This window comes from Amia ocellicauda, chromosome 21 (assembly GCF_036373705.1).
Source record: "Amia ocellicauda isolate fAmiCal2 chromosome 21, fAmiCal2.hap1, whole genome shotgun sequence".
Lineage (NCBI taxonomy): Eukaryota > Metazoa > Chordata > Actinopteri > Amiiformes > Amiidae > Amia > Amia ocellicauda.
This window is the reverse complement of record NC_089870.1, coordinates 15,481,972-15,505,501: the sequence shown is the minus strand read 5'-3', so window position 1 is coordinate 15,505,501 and position 23,530 is coordinate 15,481,972. Positions and strand designations below refer to the sequence as shown.

At 42.1% G+C, this 23,530-nt stretch overlaps 3 protein-coding genes across 3 annotated transcripts in view; 1 reads left to right on the top strand and 2 right to left on the bottom strand.

Moving 5' to 3' along the window:
- Positions 1 to 9,434, bottom strand: part of tmem63c (transmembrane protein 63C) — a 36,266-nt gene extending 26,832 nt beyond the window's left edge. The window contains exon 1 of the mRNA XM_066694504.1: positions 9,303 to 9,434. The gene's annotated coding sequence lies outside the window, so the exon portion shown is untranslated. The remainder of the gene's footprint in view (positions 1 to 9,302) is intronic.
- Positions 9,435 to 10,376: 942 nt separating this feature from the next.
- Positions 10,377 to 14,766, top strand: zdhhc22 (zDHHC palmitoyltransferase 22). Its single transcript, XM_066694158.1, has 3 exons — positions 10,377 to 10,446; positions 11,300 to 11,857; positions 12,152 to 14,766. Exons 2-3 carry the CDS (start codon positions 11,302 to 11,304, stop codon positions 12,421 to 12,423), a joined length of 828 nt encoding a protein of 275 aa, XP_066550255.1. The 5' UTR covers positions 10,377 to 10,446; positions 11,300 to 11,301; the 3' UTR covers positions 12,424 to 14,766.
- Positions 14,767 to 14,848: 82 nt separating this feature from the next.
- On the bottom strand, positions 14,849 to 22,602 carry LOC136716777 (CLOCK-interacting pacemaker). The gene is made up of 4 exons (XM_066694157.1): positions 22,298 to 22,602; positions 21,188 to 21,387; positions 20,447 to 20,619; positions 14,849 to 20,188 (listed from the first exon to the last, which is right to left on the bottom strand). Exons 2-4 carry the CDS (start codon positions 21,318 to 21,320, stop codon positions 19,268 to 19,270), a joined length of 1,227 nt encoding a protein of 408 aa, XP_066550254.1. The 5' UTR covers positions 21,321 to 21,387; positions 22,298 to 22,602; the 3' UTR covers positions 14,849 to 19,267.
- Positions 22,603 to 23,530: the final 928 nt, after the last annotated feature.

The window sequence follows — 23,530 nt, the reverse complement described above, 5'->3', positions numbered from 1 at the left end:
CGATACATTTGACAGGATTTATGAAACAGCCACGTTTCTAAAAATATATAAAACGCAGAATAAAACTCAGGACATGATGACCCTATTTAAAACCATAATTCTTCTCTATCTGTACAGGATAGTGATTTATCATTGAGAGTTTCTCTTTACTGAAGTATTTGATGAGAAGTGGGCGTTAGTTAAAATGCCTCTCAGCAAAGCCCTGTAACCCTGCCTCCCCCAATGAAGAAAATACGTCAAAAGAAAAGATCTCTGGCAAGAAGCCCAGAAGCTTGTCTGATATCACCTAATCATGTTAGCAATTTACAGTGTGAGCCTGGCATCTTACACTCAAGAAAGATTACAAAAACAAATCAAATGAATACAACTTATTTTTTCAAAGAAACATTTTGAAAATCCTGCCAGATTAGAAAATAAAATCCTGTTGCCTAAATGTACAGAGAGAAAATGAAGCGGAGAAACATGCTGAAGAACACGGATGTCTGGGGGATGTCCGGAGCCGTGAAATGCAACCAAGTTCAGCTGTGTGTCTGAAACACCAGTGCCTGGCATCTGACGGGCAACTCCAGACCTGTCAATAAGAGCAGCTAATGATGCCATGTGGGCGAGAGGGTCTGGAGGGGAGAGTAGTGGTGTGACCAGAAGGAAAGGCACAATATGGTGCAGGCTTCTCCATATGCACGACGCAGCATGGCACCAAGAGACACAGAGAACCAAAGACGGAAATACAATCCGTCCTGAACCTGTAGTCCCGACTCTTGCGTCTACTCTCTGAAAATCAAATACCCCAGCTAGCTGTCGGATCTCTGGGTCTCTTCTTCTCATGAACTGAAGAACAGCAGGCCTTGCACAGATACAACAAAGACCGGGGCTCCAGCATATGTTATGAGTCATATCTACATCCTCTCTCCTACCAAGCTGCTCCTGCATCAGCTTGTATAATCACCGCTGAATAATTTGTACCATAGTCTATTTTAATTAGTCAAATAAAAAAACTAATAAGTGATACTGGAAAGACCTTATCATGTAGTGTAATCACCCAGTATAGAACACAGATAAGATATCAGACCACATGGTACAAATAGTTAAACAATGTGCATTATATCAGAAAAACACAAATCTAAAGCCAATATCATCACTACTCAAGACCTTGTTCCTGCCAGAAGAAAAAAAATCTAAAACTTCCAATACAAAGCCTTTGTACACTGCAATCATTACTTAAGTGAAGTGAAAGATGGCCAAAGACTGTTTACTGGCCTCTGTTGAGAAATGCGATTGTCAAAACTCTGCTGACAAGGCCTGGCCGACCGTTTATCTTTGGGGTTGCAAGCTTGGTCTCAACTCCAACAATACCACCTCTCCTCTCAGCCCTCTTTGTTCGTCATCTGTCCTAGTCTGGAAAGAGACCAAAATGAAGAAATTTCCCACACTGTCCATCACCTCTTTCTATCACTCCTGCCTTCCCGGCGAGTTAAACCCAGCAGTGCTGAGAAGGCTGCGAACAGAGACAGATTTTCTCCAGTAACCCGACAAGCCCTCCAACAGCAGGGTTAATGTGATTGTTCTAGGCCTGTAGTCCAAAATTCCTTATTTAATACAGTGAGGGAAAAAAGTATTTTGTACATTTGCCCTCTGACAAAGAAATGATCAGTCTATAATTTTAATGGTAGGTGTATTTTAAAAGTGAGAGACAGAATAACAACAAAAAAATCCAGAAAAACACATTTCAAAAAAGTTATAAATTGATTTGCATGTTAATGAGGGAAATAAGTATTTGATCCCCTATCAATCAGCAAGATTTCTGGCTCCCAGGTGTCTTTTATACAGGTAACGAGCTGAGATTAGGAGCACTCTCTTAAAGGGAGTGCTCCTAATCTCAGCTCGTTACCTGTATAAAAGACACCTGTCCACAGAAGCAATCAATCAATCAGATTCCAAACTCTCCACCATGGCCAAGACCAAAGAGCTGTCCAAGGATGTCAGGGACAAGATTGTAGACCTACACAAGGCTGGAATGGGCTACAAGACCATCGCCAAGCAGCTTGGTGAGAAGGTGACAACAGTTGGTGCGATTATTCGCAAATGGAAGAAACACAAAATAACTGTCAGTCTCCCTCGGTCTGGGGCTCCATGCAAGATCTCACCTCGTGGAGTTTCAATGATCATGAGAACGGTGAGGAATCAGCCCAGAACTACACGGCAGGATCTTGTTAATGATCTCAAGGCAGCTGGGACCATAGTCGCCAAGAAAACAATTGGTAACACACTACGCCGTGAAGGACTGAAATCCTGCAGCGCCTGCAAGGTCCCCCTGCTCAAGAAAGCACATGTACAGGCCCGTCTGAAGTTTGCCAATGAACATCTGAATGATTCAGAGGAGAACTGGGTGAAAGTGTTGTGGTCAGATGAGACCAAAATCGAGCTCTTTGGCATCAACTCAACTCGCCGTGTTTGGAGGAGGAGGAATGACCCCAAGAACACCATCCCCACCGTCAAAAATGGAGGTGGAAACATTGTGCTTTGGGGGGTTTTTCTGCTAAGGGGACAGGACAACTGCACCGCATCAAAGGGACGATGGACGGGGCCATGTACCGTCAAATCTTGGGTGAGAACCTCCTTCCCTCAGCCAGGGCATTGAAAATGGGTCGTGGATGGGTATTCCAGCATGACAATGACCCAAAACACACAGCCAAGGCAACAAAGGAGTGGCTCAAGAAGAAGCACATTAAGGTCCTGGAGTGGCCTAGCCCGTCTCCAGACCTTAATCCCATAGAAAATCTGTGGAGGGAGCTGAAGGTTCGAGTTGCCAAACGTCAGCCTCGAAACCTTAATGACTTGGAGAGGATCTGCATATAGGAGTGGGACAAAATCCCTCCTGAGATGTGTGCAAACCTGGTGGCCAACTACAAGAAACGTCTGACCTCTGTGATTGCCAACAAGGGTTTTGCCACCAAGTACTAAGTCGAAGGGGTCAAATACTTATTTCCCTCATTAACATGCAAATCAATTTATAACTTTTTTGAAATGCATTTTTTTGTTATTTTGTCTCTCACTGTTAAAATACACCTACCATTAAAATTATAGACTGATCGTTTCTTAGTCAGTGGGTAAACGTACAAAATCAGCAGGGGATCAAAAACTTTTCTCCCTCACTGTAAATTAAACACCTGCTTCCTGGATGTATATTGTCTTCACTTGAACTAAACAGCACGCTGTGTTTGGAGACACTGTGTGAGAAACAATGCTTCTACAAACCAATCTGTATACATTGAGAAATGTCTCCTTCCTTCCTGAAGCTCTAAAATTTAAAATCTAGAGCAGCTTTTCATCTCGGGATCTAGGTTTTCTTTTAAAATGAGAAGAAGACGATTAAAAAGGGTTTAAAGTGATGTAGTGGTGTACTAGACAAATCGGCACGGATTCATCCGCCCACCGAGCTGCCAAAAGCAACATTTCGGATGACCGTACTGGAAAGCAATTGAGCGCACGGCTGCAGAACTAATCCAATCGAACCTGACTGGCTGATTTCACACAAACCCATTTAGCCGGGCCTCATTAAGCAGGGGGATAAATAACAGGGCTGTGTGCAATACCAAGACAGGAGACAGGGGGTTGGTTTCATCACCTGAGTGGTAATCCTCAAAGGACAGTGGGAGGAGTTCAAGCAATAGAGACAGGGCTTTCAGGGACAGATTTCGAACACTAGACACAGGAGTGAACAGTTTTACACGACAGAAGGAAACTCACAGCGAATCTCTTTGGATTAGACGAACAGAGCAGTTCGGTTACAGCAGCCTTCTATAGACACGATTCAAAAGTCATGGTACCCAGCTCTGTGCGTGAAAATTAAGAATGCCATTAAAATAATACACGTCCTCCATTCATACATTGACGGCCGTATCACAGTAGCTGAGGCTACATCTGCGAGAAGGACGACTGGTGAGGAACTGACAGAGCAGAAGCACTAAGCACCCTAAAAATACACTGACAGTCTCCGAGACAAGCGCCACCCCAAGGGGACCGGGGACAGGCTAACACTGAGATGATTCCATGATTAAATTCACCCCACTCTTGAGAAACACATCCTCCAGAAGCAATAAGTGACTCTGTGCCCTTCTAATCAGGTGACAGACAGGGCCTCGGTGCGCTGTGCGTCCACCATCCCCAAAGACGTCTGTCTGGCAGGAGCCCAGCACTGAGCAAAGCAAAAAAAAAAAAAGAGTGGGAGGACCAAGTTGTCACTATGATGCATCAGCAAGGCACAATTATCACAGGGGACACAAATTAATCCATTTCAGGCATACACAGACATAATGGTGATCCGCATTTAAAAGAACTCATCTTACCCACACACGATGAGATATTTTTGAAAGGCCACCCCTGGATTCAAATTCACACAGACAATAAACAGCATTTAATCAATAAAAGGACTCCAATACATCAATTAGGCTGTTAAACTGCATTAGCTATGTTTCAGAACTCAAATATGCCAACTCAAAAATGCATGAAAACCCTTCAGTGCGCAATTGAAGCAAAAGACTTATTAAAAAACAACTACAGACTGCATACAGAGTGACCTTGAGGTTTTCAGTACTGGAATACGACAAAGTGTCCTGTGCGCATTTAATTTACTCTTCCACTCTTCACAGGTCTGTGAGCGAAATCTGAAGTATGTGCAATTAATGAGGGAAAGGTCTGCAAATTCAAATTAATCTGTCTTAATCAGGCACCGAGCTTCATACCTCATCCTACTGGAGCCCAGTGACATCTGGAAAAAGGCTTTAGCACAGCAGTTCTCCAGGGAGGTCATAATGTTCATTTTAGTAATAAATGAACAATTAATTCTAAAATATGGTTATTATTTAAGTTAAGAACATAAAGGTTAGAAACGAGAGGAGACCATTGGACCCACTTTCCTTGTTTGGTGGCAGTAAGTTCAAGTCAGTAGTGGGATGAACAATATGAAATCAGATGTTAATATTCTTTTGGAAAAACATACATTACAAAAGCATTTTCTTTCAAATGACAGGAAGGAATGTTACATTGGGGAATGGGGCTTCTTAGGCAATCGAAACGACAGAAGAAATACAAACAATTACAAAAGAACCAACAAGGGAATAATGCATGAAACCTCACTCCTCCAGATCCGCTCCCCTGCCGATTCAATTCCCTCTCAGCCTCTCTTCAATAGGAGTTCACAGACAAACTAAAAGTCTGTCTGCATTTCCTAGCTTGAGAGGCTGTTTTGAACAACTTCTGAAGTCGTTTTCCTTTGAAACGTCATTGATTTTTCCTCTTCTGTTTCTGCTGCTGGCAGATTCTCCACACGAGACACCATCCTCCGCCTCGGCCGGGTGTCAATTTCCTGCCGTGGCTGCGTGTCCCACAGACGGGCCCTGACCCACCACTCCTCGGCGCCCACTCAGTGTCAATTCAACAAAAGATTTAAGAACAGAACAACAGAGTTTATGAATAAATTATTACCTGCATATTAAATGTGTTCTGCAAATGTGTTTCGGGGAAAGTACTTTCATTTTCAACTCATTGGAGATAAGGGAGGATTCATTTCACTGAACAGCAGATACAGACGCTCAGGATTCGGGGTTGGTTTCCCGACAAAATGTTAAGTAGACGTGTGTCGGGGTTGAAATGTTTGCGGATCACTGCTGAACATATAGGGATAACTACTAATCAGAGTAAAATCTATATACATTTGAGATTTTCTGTGCAGAAGCATGAAATGGCACCCCAGACCCGAACGGAGAGATTTGGCTCTGTGCACCAGAACATTAAATCAAAAGGTTACCTACGCAAGAGCAACAGTCTGAACCACAGCCTGAGCCAACTCGGGTCTCAAGCTAGGCCCGTGAAAATCACACAATCTGATTCAGTAACTCAGAACCTTAATTATTTTAGTGCACAATTTGGCTAAATTAATCAAAATAATACTCCAAAACAGCCCACATGTAACTAAGACCATTTCTCATTTATACTGTCATCTGTATTCCTAATATCAACTTTTTTTAATTATGATTATTTTCTTAAACATGTAAATATTCAGTTCATACATGGATAAGGCTCCCATCTAAATAAGATTCTGTATCGTTACTCTGGACTGTGATACTGCACTGCAGTGAAAAACCGAGACACTTGACTCTACAGAGCACAGCAGTAACATGAGAGCGCAGCAGCAGAAGTTGAAAGTGATATTAAAACAATAAAACATTAAAACGCTGCTTTTCACTGCTGTGCCGTTGCCTTGCCGAGCCACAGTCTGTGAATCCCATGTTGTTCTGCCCAGCTTCGCTCAAATAATCCCCTCCCTCCATCGCGCCAAACACCCAGCTCCGTGTGACCCGTAACTCACTCCCCGAGCTCTCCGTCACTTTCTCACACAGAGTTAAGCACTACTCTTTTAGAGCACAAACTTTGATTGCAGTTTAGTGACAAAACACCACAGCGTACTTTCTCTTTGCGGTCACATATGGAGTTGGGCTGCAGCTCAGAGAAGCATTAAATCCTACCTTAAATCAGAAGCACAGCAAACATTAAAGAGGCTGTGCTGCCTACATCTAAATATATACAATTTGTGTCATTAATTCAAGGATTTGAGGGAAAACAAAACTTCATGTAAAACAATAACACCAAAACAAGAGAATATTTTCTGCAAAGGCTCTTGGTCTTCGTATTTTAACACCCCAGCTCAGCATTTCCAATATAAACAACACATTTCCCACTCCATGTTCCTTCTCTTTCATCCTTCAGATCTTCCTCTTCCATATAAACTCTCCCCTTCCAGATTCACATCAAAGGTCAATTATCCAACATCCTGAGCAGCAATATCAAACTCTCCCCACAAAGTCACATTATAGTATTCCCAGAAGTGATAGCTTACTCTCGGACTTACGTGCATGACAATCTTAAAACCACAACAACACAAATGAAAAACGTTTTTTCCCACCGGTATGAAAAAGGACGTGTCAGAAAACAGTTTGCCCAGTTGCCCTGTCACTTAAACTTTCCTTATAAAGACACATAAAGCAGAACTCCCCTGATTTGAACAGCCCTCGACAAAGTGTCTCCCAATGCGCTCTATGGTTTACAGTCTTCGGTGTGGACACAAGGCTGGAAACACATTGATCTCAGGACACCCAAGACCTACTGATGGGACACCTACTGGGGTCAACTGTCCTATCGGGGCCAATTCGAGTGCCAGAGGAAGTTGCTGCAGAGACTTTTAATGATGCTTTGGGACTAAACAAGAAACTTCTGGCCGTGTCACTTGAGGTAAACCTGCTTTGTGTAGCTTAAATATAGATCAAAGCTTCATTAACCCCTTATGTTTTGCTAGTGATGAATATTTGAAAATGCCAGCAGTTAAAACTGGGCTTTATTTCGGCACGCTGTGAATGTGATATCAAGGTTTAATCTTTGCCAAAGTACCAATTAAAAATTCATGCGTCTGCTGCTTGAAAATAAATCTTTCTTAGAATCACGGCGATTATCTCTTCCCTGGCATGAGAGGAGAGATTGGCTGTTATCCTCGGTGTCCCCTTTGACAAACAGTAGCATTTTCAGGATTCACACATCCTGGGTAGACATCTTAAAGTGGATTTAGCCTGGGATCTCTCTCTTCTACATTTTAATATTGAACACACACTGTTAAATTTGAAAGAGTAGAAGGAACCGTAAGCCGTGCATCTTTGAACTACATCTGTATATGAAAAAATGGCCCTTGATATTAATTCCATTTAATAATCATACAGATAATTGTGACAAGCCATTTTAAAATAGCATATCTCGATCCTATGAACATGAAAAGAAAAGACCTGCTGAATGGCAGCCCCAGGAACAAGCTGTACCCTCTGAATTACAATCAGTTGACTATTATCTTTCTAACATTTCCCAATTTTCTTAAAAGCTTCTCCTCTCACAAATGTCAAACAGATGTGCAGCAGCAAACTTTTTTTCTTTCATGCTGCATTAACTTTATGTTAGAAAAAAAATGAAAGCATCATATACTCATAAATATCAGTTTATTTGCAAAGGTAAAAAGCAATGCAAAAAGTAATGCTCTTTGTCGGGATTTTGCATTTTGTGTGTCAGAAAGCCTGTGTTTGTTTCTGTAAGTGTCTGTAAATACAGTAGTGTATTGTAAGAATAAAGAAAAATATAAATACATATAAAATAAATAAATAAATGCTTGAAATTTGATGAGCAATGCATTCAGAATTAAAGGACTAAAAAAAAAGAGCTGAAAGAAGAAACGGAAAACTTATCCACTTTTTAGAGGCCTCTGCTCTGCTTTTGTATGAACAGGTTATATCATATGTTGAAGGTAAACAGACGTGTGTGCTTTTTCTATATGTTTTCTATCACACACCCATTTACACTGTGAATACTGGATAAAAAGCAAATAAAACTATGTAATTGAATACGGGTTTGGTAGCTGTGAGAAGCACAATAATTACAGTGAGTGACTGGAAACGGAGGGGTTCAGGCGGATCACAGCCACTTATCCCTTTCCGAGAAAGAGATGATGAGGGTTTAATAAAAGCGTAATGCGCGAATACATTACAAAGAGCGCTGCCCTGCATTGCCACAAGCATGACGGAGCTTTATTCAAGTGCCATGATTGATGCAAGTTGCCTGGAGTTGGAAACTGACATCACTCTGTGCCGAAACCTTATAATTACCTTTCTAAAATGAATCACAGAACTTAGTAGATCATTTCGTATTTAAAGACAGAGATAAACAGCTGGCGCAGATGGGATATGACAGATAAACAGAGAACTGCAGCGTCACAGGATGCACGGACACGCCGCATTATTGACGTCTTTATTATGAATCACTGTGCATGGCCATTATTCACACAGAAATGCCGTTTTCATACAAACCATGATCCTTGACCATTTTCAAAGTGCATGCACTGTTTAGCAGGCATCGCAAATGGGAGGAGTCCCTTTGAAAAACAAGTCCACATCTAATACAATAACCGGATTTGCTCAAACACTCACCCACCTTGCCTCCAATTTCCCCTTATCTACATTTCTGTACCTTTGTATCCTTCATGCATGAACCCACTCCGCCTGTGCAGCCCGTAGCTATTTTCACTCCATTCACTGCTGCAGTACTGATAGATACAACCGCTGCCCTCCGGTCCACCCACTGCTTCTCAAGCTGCAACTTCACTGAAATGGGTCCATTCGCCCACAGAGCAGCTGCCTGCTATCCAGGTCCCTAAAAGCTACAACCACAGCGTTAATTGCCGGGACCAGGGCATCGCAGATGAAAGCTCTCACCTGCAGGGAGACGTAGGCGCTGCGCTGCGAGGAGGACCCGTCCTGCTCTCCTGCATCTGCATCAGCATCAGCACCAGCACCAGCACCAGCACCAGCACAGCAACTCCCACCTGCCAGGGAGCGTCGGCAAACTAACGCACCTGCGCACAGATAAGGGATCATCCACCAATCCTGCCCTGACGCAACATTGTTACCGACAACAATGTAACTTCTGTAAGTTGCTATAATAAATAATAATAATAATAATAATATAATAATCACAATCAATATTATTCTTTGGTGGGTGTATCAGTGGGAAAGCAGTAGATTTTTTAATACATTTTAGTGTGTTTTAAAAATTCATTTAAAGATAAAGCTTGTACTGCGAATTGGCGGTTGGGTAGTAGTAGTAGTAGTAGAAATAAACTGTTTCTGGCACTGGAGCGGATTTAATTAATGAACACTGACGCCTGCTGGCAAAATGTCGCTAACAGCATAGAGCAGACAAAGGAGCTGCACATTGGAGAACTGGTGGGAGAGAAATGGTGGTTACCTACCCGTATATTATACATGTTATTGAAAGATATTGGAAAGAAAACAAGTGAATGACACAACACCCAGCTCAACATTATATGACAATTAAACTATTCACTATCAATTTAGTTTGAGAAAAGGGTATGTATACAAGCAGGATAGGCAGATACACACAAATGCGTTTAAAAAAAGGTGTTGGCATTGCGCATGCCTTAATTAGCGACACAATGGACACCCTTTATTCGTTTAAACAAGACACGTGCTTTTTTTTTTCCTAATCACCTGCATCCAATTGCGCAGTCGTGACCGTCACTGGTGTCCCCGCCAGCAGGGGGCGCAACGCAGCCCAGCGCCACTGCGGCCGAAGCACGACGGCGGCACTGGGGTCTTCTTGACACCCGTAAACTCCTTGTTTTTCTTTTTTGAATGAGTGGTTCTTGGAGGGCACGTGTTCGCAGCTCTGCGCAGATCTGCGGAATCGCGCCGCTCCCATTGGTGGAGCCGCGCAGATCTGCGGACATGCGCCCCACGGGAACCCGAGCAGCACCGCCACTCCGTCAGCGGCCGCGCAGCAGCGGTGGTTGTAGGTGCTGAAGGAACAGCTCCCCGCCAGCCCGGCAGCCGACGGCAGGTAGAGTGACTGAGCTATCGGGGTCATTTCTGTGTAAATGAGATGCGTAATCAAGTGTTATACACGTATCTGTTGATCTGTTGTGGTGCGAATTGTGTGTTGCGTCTTCTGCTTCTTCTTCCTCTGCTTCTTCTTCTTCTTTCTTCTAAACCGGCGTTATAAAAACATGTCTTTACAAACAGTGCATCGCACACTCATGATTTCTAATGACCGATATAACAGTGGCACATATTGACATCATACTATCTGCAAAAAAGAAATTCGGGTTCAGTGTTCGTAAATGCACAAGTATTTCATTAGAGTATTGTGTTTTTTTTGTTTTTTTTGGATGATTTAATAACCAAGTGTCATCCATAAATCTCTCGGTGCGATTTAGATGTGAGTGTGTGTGTGTGTGTGTGTGAGAGAGAGAGAGAGAGAGAGAGAGAGAGAGAGAGATTGGTTCCTTTTATGAAACAGTAGACATAACCAGGAGAAGAGTGTATTGTAAAGTCCTAATCATGGAAATACCACATAACTCCTTCACCTGACGTGTTTATAAGATCATGGTAATTCTGGAATAATCCACTCAAGAAACAGGTCTGAGGGTTTTCGGTTATTACAGACATAATAACCAAATACCTATCTCCTCAAAACAACACTGACACCACTGGTAATAGAGGAACCTAAGATATTAGACATATATAGCCACGGTCGCAATCATTTAAAGTCCCACCATTTTGACTAGACACATTTAAGAACAATACTAATAAACAATGTGTCTGTTGTATATAATGTACAGTATGACAGTCAACCCAACACTGTCTGGTTTATTTCCAAGACACATCACAATACTCTTCTTTCTCCCCAACAGGAATGTATTTCAAAATGTTGAAGCTGAGACTCCTCAATGCCATTGCCCCCACCTACTTCTTCACAGCCACGGTGGTCACGTTCGCCCTGCACTTTTATTTCTTCTTACCGACCATCTTCGCCAGACCGGACGCGGGTTTCGGCACGGCCACCCTGCTCCACACCGTCGTCTTCCTCTACCTGATGCTGAACGCGTTGGGCAACTATGTGATGACCATTCGCTACCCAGCGGAGAGCGCCACCGACCACATCGTGCCTGTGTGCTCGCCCGACTGCCCCGACAGAGTGGACGCCCATTACCTCTTCAATGGCCGGCACTTCTGTAAACTGTGCAAGAAGGTGATCTTGAAGAGGGACCACCACTGCTTTTTCACCGGCAACTGTATCGGGAACAAGAACATGCGTTACTTCATTATGTTTTGCATCTACACCTCGTGCACCTGTCTGTACTCCTTGGTTTTAGGAGTGGCATATCTGACGGTGGAATACTCCATTTCCTTCGAGAATCCCCTGACCTTCCTCACCCTCCTGCCTCTGTCGACTGGTTACTTCTTTTTAGGTGGGTCTCTCGTGCAGCCAGTCTGGTTCTAAACAGAATGTTCTCTGTCAATCCACATGGTTCTAGAATGTAAGATAAGGTAGAACATTCTTATTTTGTGGACTTGAGAAGATCAAAATTGATTCAGCATGATATAATACTATACACTAATGGTAATTTAACATAATAAGTTAAGACAAATGTTTAAAATGAGACAATAAACCACACTGACCGGTCTCAGGTGGAATGACTGACAGGCAGCTGTTTCACACCCTACTGGCGCCGGTGTAATTGGGCTGCTTTTGCGTTCGGCAGGTGCCATCCCGGGGCAGCAGTTCTTCCTGGTCCTCATGCTGTACGTGTGGCTGGGAATCGGGCTGACCTGCGCGGGATTCTGCTGCCAACAGGTGCTGTTGGTGGCGCGGGGGCAGACCTGGTGCCAGGTGTGGAAGGGCCAGCTGGTGGAGGCGCACAGCTCCTGGAGGGCCAACCTGAGTGACGTGTTCGGCAGGCGCTGGCTGCTGGGGTTCTTCCTGCCGGTGCAGACGGTGGAGACGCCGCAAGATGACAACAAGAAAGGCAGCTGAGGCATTATGGGATACTCGGCACTCGGGCCCACCTCTGCTGGAGTGAGGCTCACATCTAACTCTTCTTAGTGTGTTTATTGTAGAGGTGAAGAAGTACCACTGTGTAAAATATACAAACATGCATACGTAGCTAGCTTCTCTGGACCATTCTTTTATTCATCACTTTGCAAGCTTCCAGAATCAATCATTGGTAGTGTTCGCAACCATTATAATGTATCACATATCAACATATATATTCTTCCTAGTAAATTGAATATCAATGTATTGCCGCACCATTTTGCACATGTATGTTGTACTTGTACCTTATGACTAAAAAAAACATGAATCGACCAGAGGTGTTGATGAAACACAGTGACACCAGGATACCCAGGCTTTGGGGGAAATTCTGCCAAATTACTGTACCATGGAGTGTTTCACTTTCTGTTGGAATCACTCCACCTATAGCATGGCCCCATTTACACAGATATCATTTTTAACCAAATAATTTCAATCATTTTCTTCAGGAGAGCATGGCCAAGCAGTATCTTTGGGGCATTAAGGTTATGATAAAAGCACGGCAGAATCACTTGATTTTAAATGAGTTTTTCTCCTTTCAAAGATTGTAGTCATGCAAACAAACCCAAGGGCCCAGTGAGCCACGATATACATAGACTTTTTATAGTATGCTATCTCACTCTTATATAACACTGAGAAGATCACAGTGGCATTGTAAAAGGCCAAACTCAGCAAGGATGGGATTTGTTTAACCTCCTGTATCATACACTGCTATGACTATCAAGTGCATGCATTTCTTTGGTTTATATTTTAAAGTTGTGTTGCTGCAGCAAGATATTATTCTGAATTGGCACCGGGAGCCTTCCTTCCCTCCAATAACTGCTTTCTCAGTGCTTCCATGCAGGTAGAATATCGGGGCATCTGTAGCCCATGTATGTTTAAAGTTTAATCTCCCCAGCCCTTAGCCACTGAGGTCTTAAAACGGCTCAGAGTTCCCTCTTAGTATTAAAGAGTAATGTAATCTTGCAAGATATGGTTCAAATGTATCCTGAAAATCTCCATGTTAACACGAACATTCCCAGTTTGATCTAAATTATATGCCTTTAAATTATTTGTTATGCCCAGGATTGTTCTACAGGAATAATACAGACTGCATTAAGCTTTTGGCAGACGACTACTTTCTTTGCATTGACCAGCATTTTGTATTTGATTTGATTTCATCCATGGTCAGAAACTGAACTTTTCTCTAAAATACTTCAGGGATTATCAGTCTCCTTGTGGTGTTCATCTTAAAACAGAAGGGCTACTCCTATAAAAGTGTTCAACTTAAGACTGAAAACCACAGGAGAAAAAAAAGATGTCTTTTTTTTTAAATCCACAGCTTTTTATTGTTTTAAAATAGTGTTTGCATGAATATAACATTTTATTTATGGGGATTATAACAATACAAAACAGGCTAGAAAGGGTTTTGCAGGAGCCAGTTTACTGTTCCAAGCACTGCCTTTTTGAAAGAAGCTTTTTGAAATATTAGTTCATTATATTAAGTATGTCTGTTTGTGAAGTTCTAGGTACATGCCTTAGAATGTATATATTCATGACTACTCTAAATACCTAAGGGATGTGTATTTGGTTATTGTTCTAAGCTTAATACGCATCTTCTGCATTTTCGTGTTAAGGTAAGAAACATTGAGCAGGTTCTGTTGTATTTCTGTAAAGTTTATAAATGCTTTTGACTCATTTAAAGACTGTCCAGGCATCCTAAGAGGGGTTTTAGTACACATAGTACACACTATGCTATACAAGAGAGAATCATGGGTCTTTCGTTTCTGAGGACTGTTCCTTTTCCTCCCCAGGGCATGGAAGAGAATTTTTCATATTTATTAAATCAAAATGTAATTTTGGACCATGTCAAATGTAAATTTGATACCAAAATGTGCCAAGCCATTCAAATCCTGATTCTGCAAATGTAGCACATGTACAGGACTGAAATATTGCTCTGTTGTAGATATCTGACAAAGAAAACCAATCTGTGCTATCTTTGTTAAACTCTACAGTTTCAAAATTATACTTCCATAGAATTAAAATTTTGTAGATATATTTTTCAATTAAAATAAGATGCTGTTCATAGAATGGTATTGTTTGCTCCATGTATTTAAGCAAATGTTTGAAAATAAAGATTAGCTGCAAATTATGATTAAAAAGTAGCAGTGTTGAAACATAAGGCTTTAAAAAACTAAACAAAAAAAAACTAAAATAATGTATTTGTAAAACTTTGTATTTTTATGTCTTTTGATGCTTGCAAATTGTTCATTCATGTTACACAGAAATAAAGTGAAAAATACTCTTTAATCTTTATCTCCCAACCCTCTTTAGTAGGTTTGAATTTCTATAGAACTATTACTCGCAAATATTTTTGACAAGAAAGATATGCTTTTGTTTTTGTTTAAAAAAAAAGATTGTTTATTAAGCAAACATGTCAATGCAAAAAATCTGATAAAAAAAAAATGTACAAAAAAGTGCACTTCAGAAAACCAATGAGAGTTCATAAATGCAACAGTAAATTTCTGTGACACTATCTGCCTTCTCTGAGGGTTGCATAGCATTTCAGTTTGCCCATTCTGTGGTGCAAGGTCAAATTCAAATAGATTTTTCTAACAAGTTCAGCAGTTATACCCCCAAACCATTATAATGCTTGTATTATTACCCCAACCAATTTTCAACCTACTTTGTTGTATAAGACCACACAAAATATACTCTGGATTAATTGGGACACAAAATGGGACTTAACCTACAAAAGCAATACAACTCCATGAAAATTTACAGTATAATACATTTTCCAAACAACTTTTTAAAAAGGGGATCAAAGTAGGACATCTTTAAATTTCCATAGAACGTTTAAACTGGTTGGTAGCATCTCAGAATTACATTAAACACGTGATACATTTTTATTTGCTGTGCTTTCTACTTAGAAACCCAACCAGAACACAATAAGAATGAATTACGATGGATAAATACTTAAATCTACAAACCGAGGAGGCACAGTTTGAATTCAGACACCATTACAGGTCACTCATCTGGTATTCTTAAGCAATCACTTTGCAGAACGACTGAAGTACTTCAAACTAAACTACTGCAGCACAATTCACGAGGTTTCAAATGACAATGTTATCCCTTATAGTATATTCACAACACGTACATTTCATTAGTGCATGTTCTTTAGTGCCGAAGGAATAAAATGCCCCTTGATGGGTTATCTATGTACATTTTTATTGTTAACATTTTACAAGACCGACTGATAACGTATTTATGACATCATATCAGTAACAATGTTACATATGATTTCTATATTTACATTACACACACAAACACATCTTTAGTTTTCTTGATTTAATACATTTTAAAGCAAGGTCACAAAAGGATAGATCTGATCAAGCCTTGCCACAGGCCCCTGCTGGATATTTTCAGAGCATCTCATAGTGTTGCATCTCCCTTTGTTTAGAAGAAATGTCCTTCAACAAGTATTTATGGATTTAGCTCTCCATATATAGATACTTGACAGAATCAAGATTGACTGCAATGCATTATAACATATTCCAATTAAAGTCGACCCAGGCAGAGGACGATCAGTGCTACCCCTTTGGCATTATTACTTGACAATGTAACTCACCAGTGAAGTCTTTTATGTACATATTCATTAAGTCCACTTAGCATCTCATTTAGTTTTACCAGGCTGAAATGACCAAGATATTTGAGTTAAAGTTCAATTGTAGCCTTTGCATGCACACAAATGAGCCAAACCCCTCAGTGCATGAAGAATAAAAAAAAAAAATGAACAATAAAACATGACCTCATTCATGAACTCATTCTTAGGATATTTACATGGAAGGAAATAGTGCTTTTACATAAATGAGTAAAACATATCAATTAACAAGTACAAAAATTAATCAAATATATTTTTTTTTTGTTAAAGCATGTGCACAGCTTGACTCCAAAGCAACCGGGACAGCAGGCAGGTTAATCAGACGTTTAAAAGATGAGAACACAAAGCTCTGAAGTGAGGTAGTTGATTTCTGAATTTCACACACACCGTTAGTCCAATGAAGATCAGTATCACAAGGCAATGCGTCTCAGCACAACACTTGTCGCTGATGTTTACAAAAACTTCAAGAATACAATGAAAAATAGCCAGATGTTTATCTACCACTAAACCCAGCCACAGGTTTGAAAAGGAGCAAGATTCAGGTAATATAATGTACTGTAATATAATGTAAAAGTTTCTTTTTGTGTTTTTTTTAAATGCACCTTTTATGGTATGACACAGCCCCCCAGACTTTGCAAGAGTACAAAAACAAAACACACACATACACACACAGCAGAGCATGCGGCCAAGTAACCAAAGGCAAGACTTTTAACTCTCCGTTGACATTAAAATAGTGCATTTTACTTCATAAACTTGACGTAAGTTACATCATTGACATTGTGACACTATTAGGACTTTACAGTAATCCTTTTCCATAGAACATCACTGTAGTTAAGCATCAGCCTGTGCAGAATGGGATTGTCCACCGACAAGATGTAGCTGAAGGCAGCACTTCCCTATATACACGAGACTAGAGACCTTGCACAGGCAATTGAGAGACTGGATGTCACTGAGGGCAACATTATCCCATTTACGTACCCTTGAAAATGCTCTTAGAGCTTAAATAAATAACGCACCCACAACATTAGACATTCAAAGAGAAGTGTGCCAGAAAAAAGTACTAATTACTTTTCTAGAAATAATATTGTATTCCTGAAACTACTGATCAATCCCCTTGCTATCAGCCCATGTTCTCAGTGATAGGATGTTGTGTTGCAATTGAGCGAAGGATTACTACATGCAAAAATGGTACTGCAGAAAAAAGGACAAATTAGCACAGATGGGAAGTTCCAGTGTTCTTTTCATAATTGTAATATGGCATGAGAGAGGGTGCACAGCATAAAGAGTTGAATATAATAAAATAAATAGACCTGAGGGAATCTAATTCACACAGTGCCGAGCGGGCAGATTGCCCAAAATGAAAACATAGACCTTACAATGACGGGACAAAGGTCATGGTTCATAAGATTGGACTGCTTAAGGCCTTGAGTTTCCACAGCCAAAATAATTTGGAGGCATAGCCTAAGTCCTTTATATAATAAAGCCAATTCACAAGCCTTTTTCACATTACAAATACAAATACACAAACTCACACACACAAACAGATGGGGGCTGATGTAATGTTCTCTAATTTTAATTCCCAAAACAAAAACACCCCAATATCAGATACACTTCTTTGTACATAAAAAAGGCAAGTCATTTCTTGACGGAACTGTATTTAAATAAGCATTTAGTAATGCATCACTGATCCTCAGAAAATGACTTCTGACATTGTCTAACAGTACAGTATAAAACACTCAATACCTTCCTTAAAAGACAGACTAATCATCTCTCACAACAACACCCTCCCTGTTTGCTGTTGCTCTAAGCTGCCTTAACAGAATATCTCATCATTTGTTTTCAGTAACAAAGTACCAATCGGAATTAAAAAAAACACAGTATCGTATAATACATCGTCGTGGTTGCATATTGGACACATGGTCTGACAAATGGTTTTGACAGTCTCCCCTCTTAAATTGAATGTAAAAAGCAATTCGTAATAAAAAACACACAACAGAACAATAAGGCCTTCTATGCTACAGGTTTAGGTTGTCTAAAGTGTTGTGTATAAGGCCTTATGTAAATCGAGATATTGTGGAAATTGGCGATTCCGCAATATAAGGCTCCTTCAGCGATATCTGGCAGTTCTCCAGGGCTGGTACCTCATGAGAATTATTTTTATTATGGATTTATTTTGCTGCAATTGTAGCCACTTACATGGGCACTCACTCACAGTTTTAATTGGAGAAAAGCGGATAAAATAGCTTGGTGAAGGGTACAGTATGCGTCTCACGTGGGATTCGAGTGACGAGCTATCTTATCCCATGATATCCTGGTGACCATCTCCCTTGCAGAGGAGAGGTCACTTCCACTTGCCTAATCCTACAGGCATAAATTACAGCGTCTCAAAGGGAAAGAAAGACAAGACTGCCGATGGATACACACTGCACCAGACCAATATTCAAAACGCGTCCTTTTACGTCTAATGTTTGTACACTCATTTTGTTGTTATATGAACTCGAGCATATAAATATTCCAATGTCTGAAAAAAAGAAAGTGCTAATTTGTTTTATTCATTCTAAGATCAGGTATTCTTAGCTTTTAAATAACAAGATGACAAATATTCTTAATGTGTAGGCCTCCGACTCCGAGAAGCTGTACTGCAGTTCAGGTAGGGCCAGAACCGTATGAAAACATGTCTTCTGATTGCATGTCACTCTCAAGGCTCACATAACAACTCCTAGTTTAAAGCCAAACAAGTGGTCCGCAGTTCTTACTCACCATCCTCCGAGATGAAAAGGGAACCGTTGCCACAGTGCGTCGTTTATAGACTAACACAGCTACCTCACAGTTTTTACGTTATATTATCTTTTTGTTCATCTGGCAAGAATTTAAAGATCATGTCCTACTTGCCAATCAAATCGCATATTGCTAAAGCCATGCTGAACACAACATGCCTGATCTGCAGGTTTTTATGTTTTTTGTCAAGCTTCAGAACCTTTCCAAGAAGAATAAATAACGCTGTTCTCAGCCGGGCGCATCTGACACCGAATGCAATGACCGCATACCGAGCAACCAGACACTGGTGGAGGCGGAGAAAGTAACCCAGCACAGGGTCAGGGGCTGCGGTCTCTGTTTCGAGTCTGCTGATGGGAGGGCGGAGATCTCCACTCACTCGTCTTCATCCTCCAGTCCCCTTTTTTGAGTCACTTTCTCTCCGTTCTCTTCAGCAGTGGGGTTGGCTTGCAGCATGGCAAGCTGCAGCTTAGTCCAGACCTGGGGGTCTCCGCTGTTCACCGCCTGCACAAAGAGGCAGGTCTGCTCTTTCAGGCGCTCCAGCTCCAGCTGGGTTTTGCGGTTCTGACGGATCAGATCCTTGGTCCGTAGCGTGATCCCCAGGAGGCCGGACTTGTGCAGGATGTTGTAGGTGTTACAAAAGCGCTTCCTCTTGTTCCGGTTGTCAGACAGGGAGCAGTGGGAGCCCTCCCCCTCGCTCTCGGACATGGAGGGGTCGGGGGTCGGGCATGCCTGGGAGGGCAGGGAGGCGGTCTCGGACTCAGGGGGAGGAAACAGCATTCTGGGTGATTGCAGGGACAAGGCCGACTCCTGGGACACTTTAGTTTGGGCTGGCTGGCCACTCAAAGGAGTGTCCTCCATCTTGGTGGACAAACTACCAGTGAGGGTAGACGATTCCTCCCGAGGGCTGGACTGGGAGCTTGGCGTGGGGGGGAGGCTGGACAGCGCCGGACTGGCTGACCAGATCGGGCGACTCTGCCGTTTGTCCCTGCTGTGCCGCCGGTGCCGGAGCACGCTGACCCGGCCCTCACGAGCAGAGGACACACTGCTCACCCCTGAGGAGCTCGAGCCACTGTTTTCCGAGGAGCCGTCCCCCGGGTGTGGAGCTATTTTGGGGTAGGATTTCAGGATGGGCAGGTACTTCTCGGATCGCCGCCTCTTGTCCTGGGGACTTTTCGGGGGGGTGGCATTGCTGTTCGAGATGACGGGCTGAAGAAACACAACCTGGGGTGGAGGAATCACTTCAAGCCCCTGATGGAAGCCCCATGGCTTCACTGGAGGAGAGGCATGACCTGACTAAACAGAAAACAACACCATAAAACTGATGCTTCAAAAAAAAAAAATCATAAACCATCAACAAACCAATAAAAAAGGAGCTCTGATCCTGTGACTGGAGACTGAATGAATGTCTGAAGCTTGTATCAGATGGACAAGTCACACAAACATGTGAAATCAAGCAGAGTCTCCACAAAATATTTACAGCTTGTCCTTCCACTTGCAAAAGTGTCAGACCTTGTAACCAACAGAAGCATCACTCTAGACTTCACTCAGTACCTGTTTCAGCAGGATTTTGTTCATGATGATCATGGGCGACAGTCCCGGATAAGACCCTCCCAGCACCGCCATCTGTGGCGGCTGAGGCCTGGAGCTGCGGTTCTGGCCCGGTGTTTTTGGTGCATCCTCAGAATCAGTCTGATCCACCGCACTCAGATACTCAGAACTAACATCTGTGAGTCAAGGAATGACAAGTCAGGGGAGAGCTGGCAAAAAAACTGAGCTAACGGAGACATAGGGACATAATCAGAGGATTACCATCTGTTGCAGCAGTGGCACAAGACCAACTTGTGAAATACTTTTAAATATTTGATGTTCTTCTTCTTCCTGGTCCTAACACAAAGCTACACAAATATATTTTAAAGAAACAAAAAACTGTGCCAAAAAAACACCTCTATGCCAGTCTGCCAGTTTAAACAATGTCACCCTCTTCCGTCTGCTAAGTAAACAAAATGTTTTCAGAAGACTGAATGCGATAAGAGGAACAGGACTGCAGAGGCATACAAGGAAACATTAAACAGAGTGGCTGATTGCGAAATTCATATTCTGTCCGCTGATATTTTCACACCACCTCACAGACGCACTAGAGCAATAATCTGGGACGACTCCACCTGCACCCTCTCTAAAAGCTCAACAAAACCATAATTGTGATAAACATGAAGAGTATGAACAGTGATACCAAAAGTGTAATAAAACACAAATCACTTCATTATAAATAAATTTTAAATTTTTAAAGCCGACCTGAGAAACCCGAGTCTCTCTCAGACTCGTTCCTGGTTCTGCCCGGCTGCAGGCTTCTCAGCTTGTTCATCATCTCGGCACGCAGCCCCGCTGACAGCCTCCTGCGGCTCTCTGATTTACTTTTACTGCTCATGGCGGTGCCTGCTCGTGTCTCGGGCTCCTTTTGTTCAGGCAAACAGCATCTCCCTCATTAGGATTGTCTGGGGACAGAAGAGAACCACATTGGGAGAGAAATTAATTAACATTACATTTGAAGCTCTGTTAATTTCCTGCATCATTCTCAATTACCTACGTCTGTGGCATGATTGTGGGTGGATTTCATAAAAAAAAAAAAAAAAAAGGTTGCTGACCATTATACTGGTCATTTCCAAAGGGTGCACGAATGCATACATGGAGATTTAGAAGAAAAAAGAAAGGCATCCATCATAGTACAATGCAATTATCTGTGTTTTGAGTTTCATTGAGCTGAAATTAACTATATTATCTGCTGAGATACTTCCACTTTTGTACAAAGGATGCTCATCCACACACTGAGCTCTCTAGCTATGACCTGAAATGCCTACAACAGCAGCTAACAATCCTCCCAGGCAGGGTGACGTCATAGCCAAACTGCCTTGAACATTCTGTACAAAACTGGGGCACTGTCAGATCAGACGTTTCCTTTGTTAGGACTTCAGTACTGGAACCATAAATAATAAGCAATGCCAACCGAATAGACTACACACATACACAGAAACATACATATCTAGACCTCTATTTACAAAAGCAATCATCATAGAAAAGACCATTCGCGTATAAGAAGGTCATGTCAACACAAAGATCGGTCCTTGATTCAGATGTTCCCGTTTCTATTACGCATGCCACCCTGACAGACAACTACAATACAACCCCCGATGGAAACCACACATGCTCAGTAGTCCCACCCGGAGAGAAACACAGCAAAACACACCAAGAAAAAGGTCTGATCACTTAAACGACGGGATGTAAACAAACAGCCCACTTCCAGCTAAAGCCAGCCGGACACACATACATCCGGATCGGAGGATGCATGTTTTCGCACCGTTTTATGTACACATTGTTTGCATCCACATATCGATGGCATCACCCTACCTTGAGCCGATATCCGCACAGTTCAGGGGGAGGCAGACACTGGCGCTCCAGCAGCCCCGTCACGTCACGTAGTCCACCCCGCACACGATGCACAACACGGGACCTGAACCCACGTCCCTCCCCAGACAGCAAACTCATGCCACGACACATGCCATGGCACCTACTGGGCCCGGACGTGCTTGGTGATCATCCGACCTGAAACCTGGAGATGTGTATTCCCAAATCGCAGCGTGAAAAAGGGACGCACCAATACCAAAACAGGCGACGGATTCTGTGTTTTGCTGGCGTTTACGACCGTATTCGTTCATTTACGGCGTGACGGGGCGGGGACTGCGGTGACGTCACTTCATTAGGCTCGTCGAAGACACGCCCCCTTCGTTTTTTGGCGCCCTCTGATTGGCGGGAGATTTGGGCTCAGTACCAGAAAACGTGACTGGCTCGGTGTGCGTGTGCTGGCGAGAGAACACAATGTACCAGGCCGGTTTCCCCAAACAGAAAGTGAAATTGTACACTACTAAATAGGTATATATGTACTGTAAAGACTTAAATATGTTCTGACAGGCTGTAGATTCTAATGAAACTAAGACATTGATAGGGTACATTTACCCCAGCACCCTACAAAGTTGAGTTTAATAGTATAATTTGACACCATTACCTACAAGTTCAAGAACTGTGATAGGGATGTGACTTCAATAAAAGAAATTAAAATTGCAATGGAGTTTGGGGCTTCTTCCTGAATTGTCTTTGTGCCAATTGTGTAATATAAACTTCTTACCCTATACATACATGTCTTCAGAAATCATCCACATTTACAGTGCCATTTATATAATTCCATTTTAGATGTTTCAGTTTTGTTGGTAAGTCGTTTCATTATACAGTCATGTAAATGTGTGCCAGATATGATGAACGTTTAACCCAAATGTAAAGCTTCCCATGCTTTTGAACTTTACGCTACTGAATATGAAAAAAAAAGTGTAACAGATCTTGTGCTTGGCTCCAGAAATGCTTCTATACTGCAGATTTGTTGCCAGCTGGATGTTGGCCAGTATCTTTATCATGTACATCCTATTGGTGAACTAGCCCCGTTTATGAGAGCTGTGTAACTAGCATGGGCTGAGAGTGCAACTGTTTTTCCGAAGACACTTAGCTACGCAAGAGAGAGAACCACTTCCCCTGTCGACCTTCATACTAGAAAGAGCCGTCACGGAATTTTGAATTCACAGAGCTGTAGAG

Coding starts and splice junctions, on each gene's coding strand:
- zdhhc22 (XM_066694158.1), top strand. CDS start 11,302: ATGTATTTCAAAATGTTGAAGCTGAGACTCCTCAATGCCATTGCCCCC. Junction 11,858..12,151: donor GACTGGTTACTTCTTTTTAG/GTGGGTCTCTCG, acceptor TGCGTTCGGCAG/GTGCCATCCCGGGGCAGCAG.
- LOC136716777 (XM_066694157.1), bottom strand. CDS start 21,320: ATGAGCAGTAAAAGTAAATCAGAGAGCCGCAGGAGGCTGTCAGCGGGG. Junction 20,620..21,187: donor GAGAGACTCGGGTTTCTCAG/GTCGGCTTTAAA, acceptor CTTGACTCACAG/ATGTTAGTTCTGAGTATCTG. Junction 20,189..20,446: donor ACAAAATCCTGCTGAAACAG/GTACTGAGTGAA, acceptor TTTTCTGTTTAG/TCAGGTCATGCCTCTCCTCC.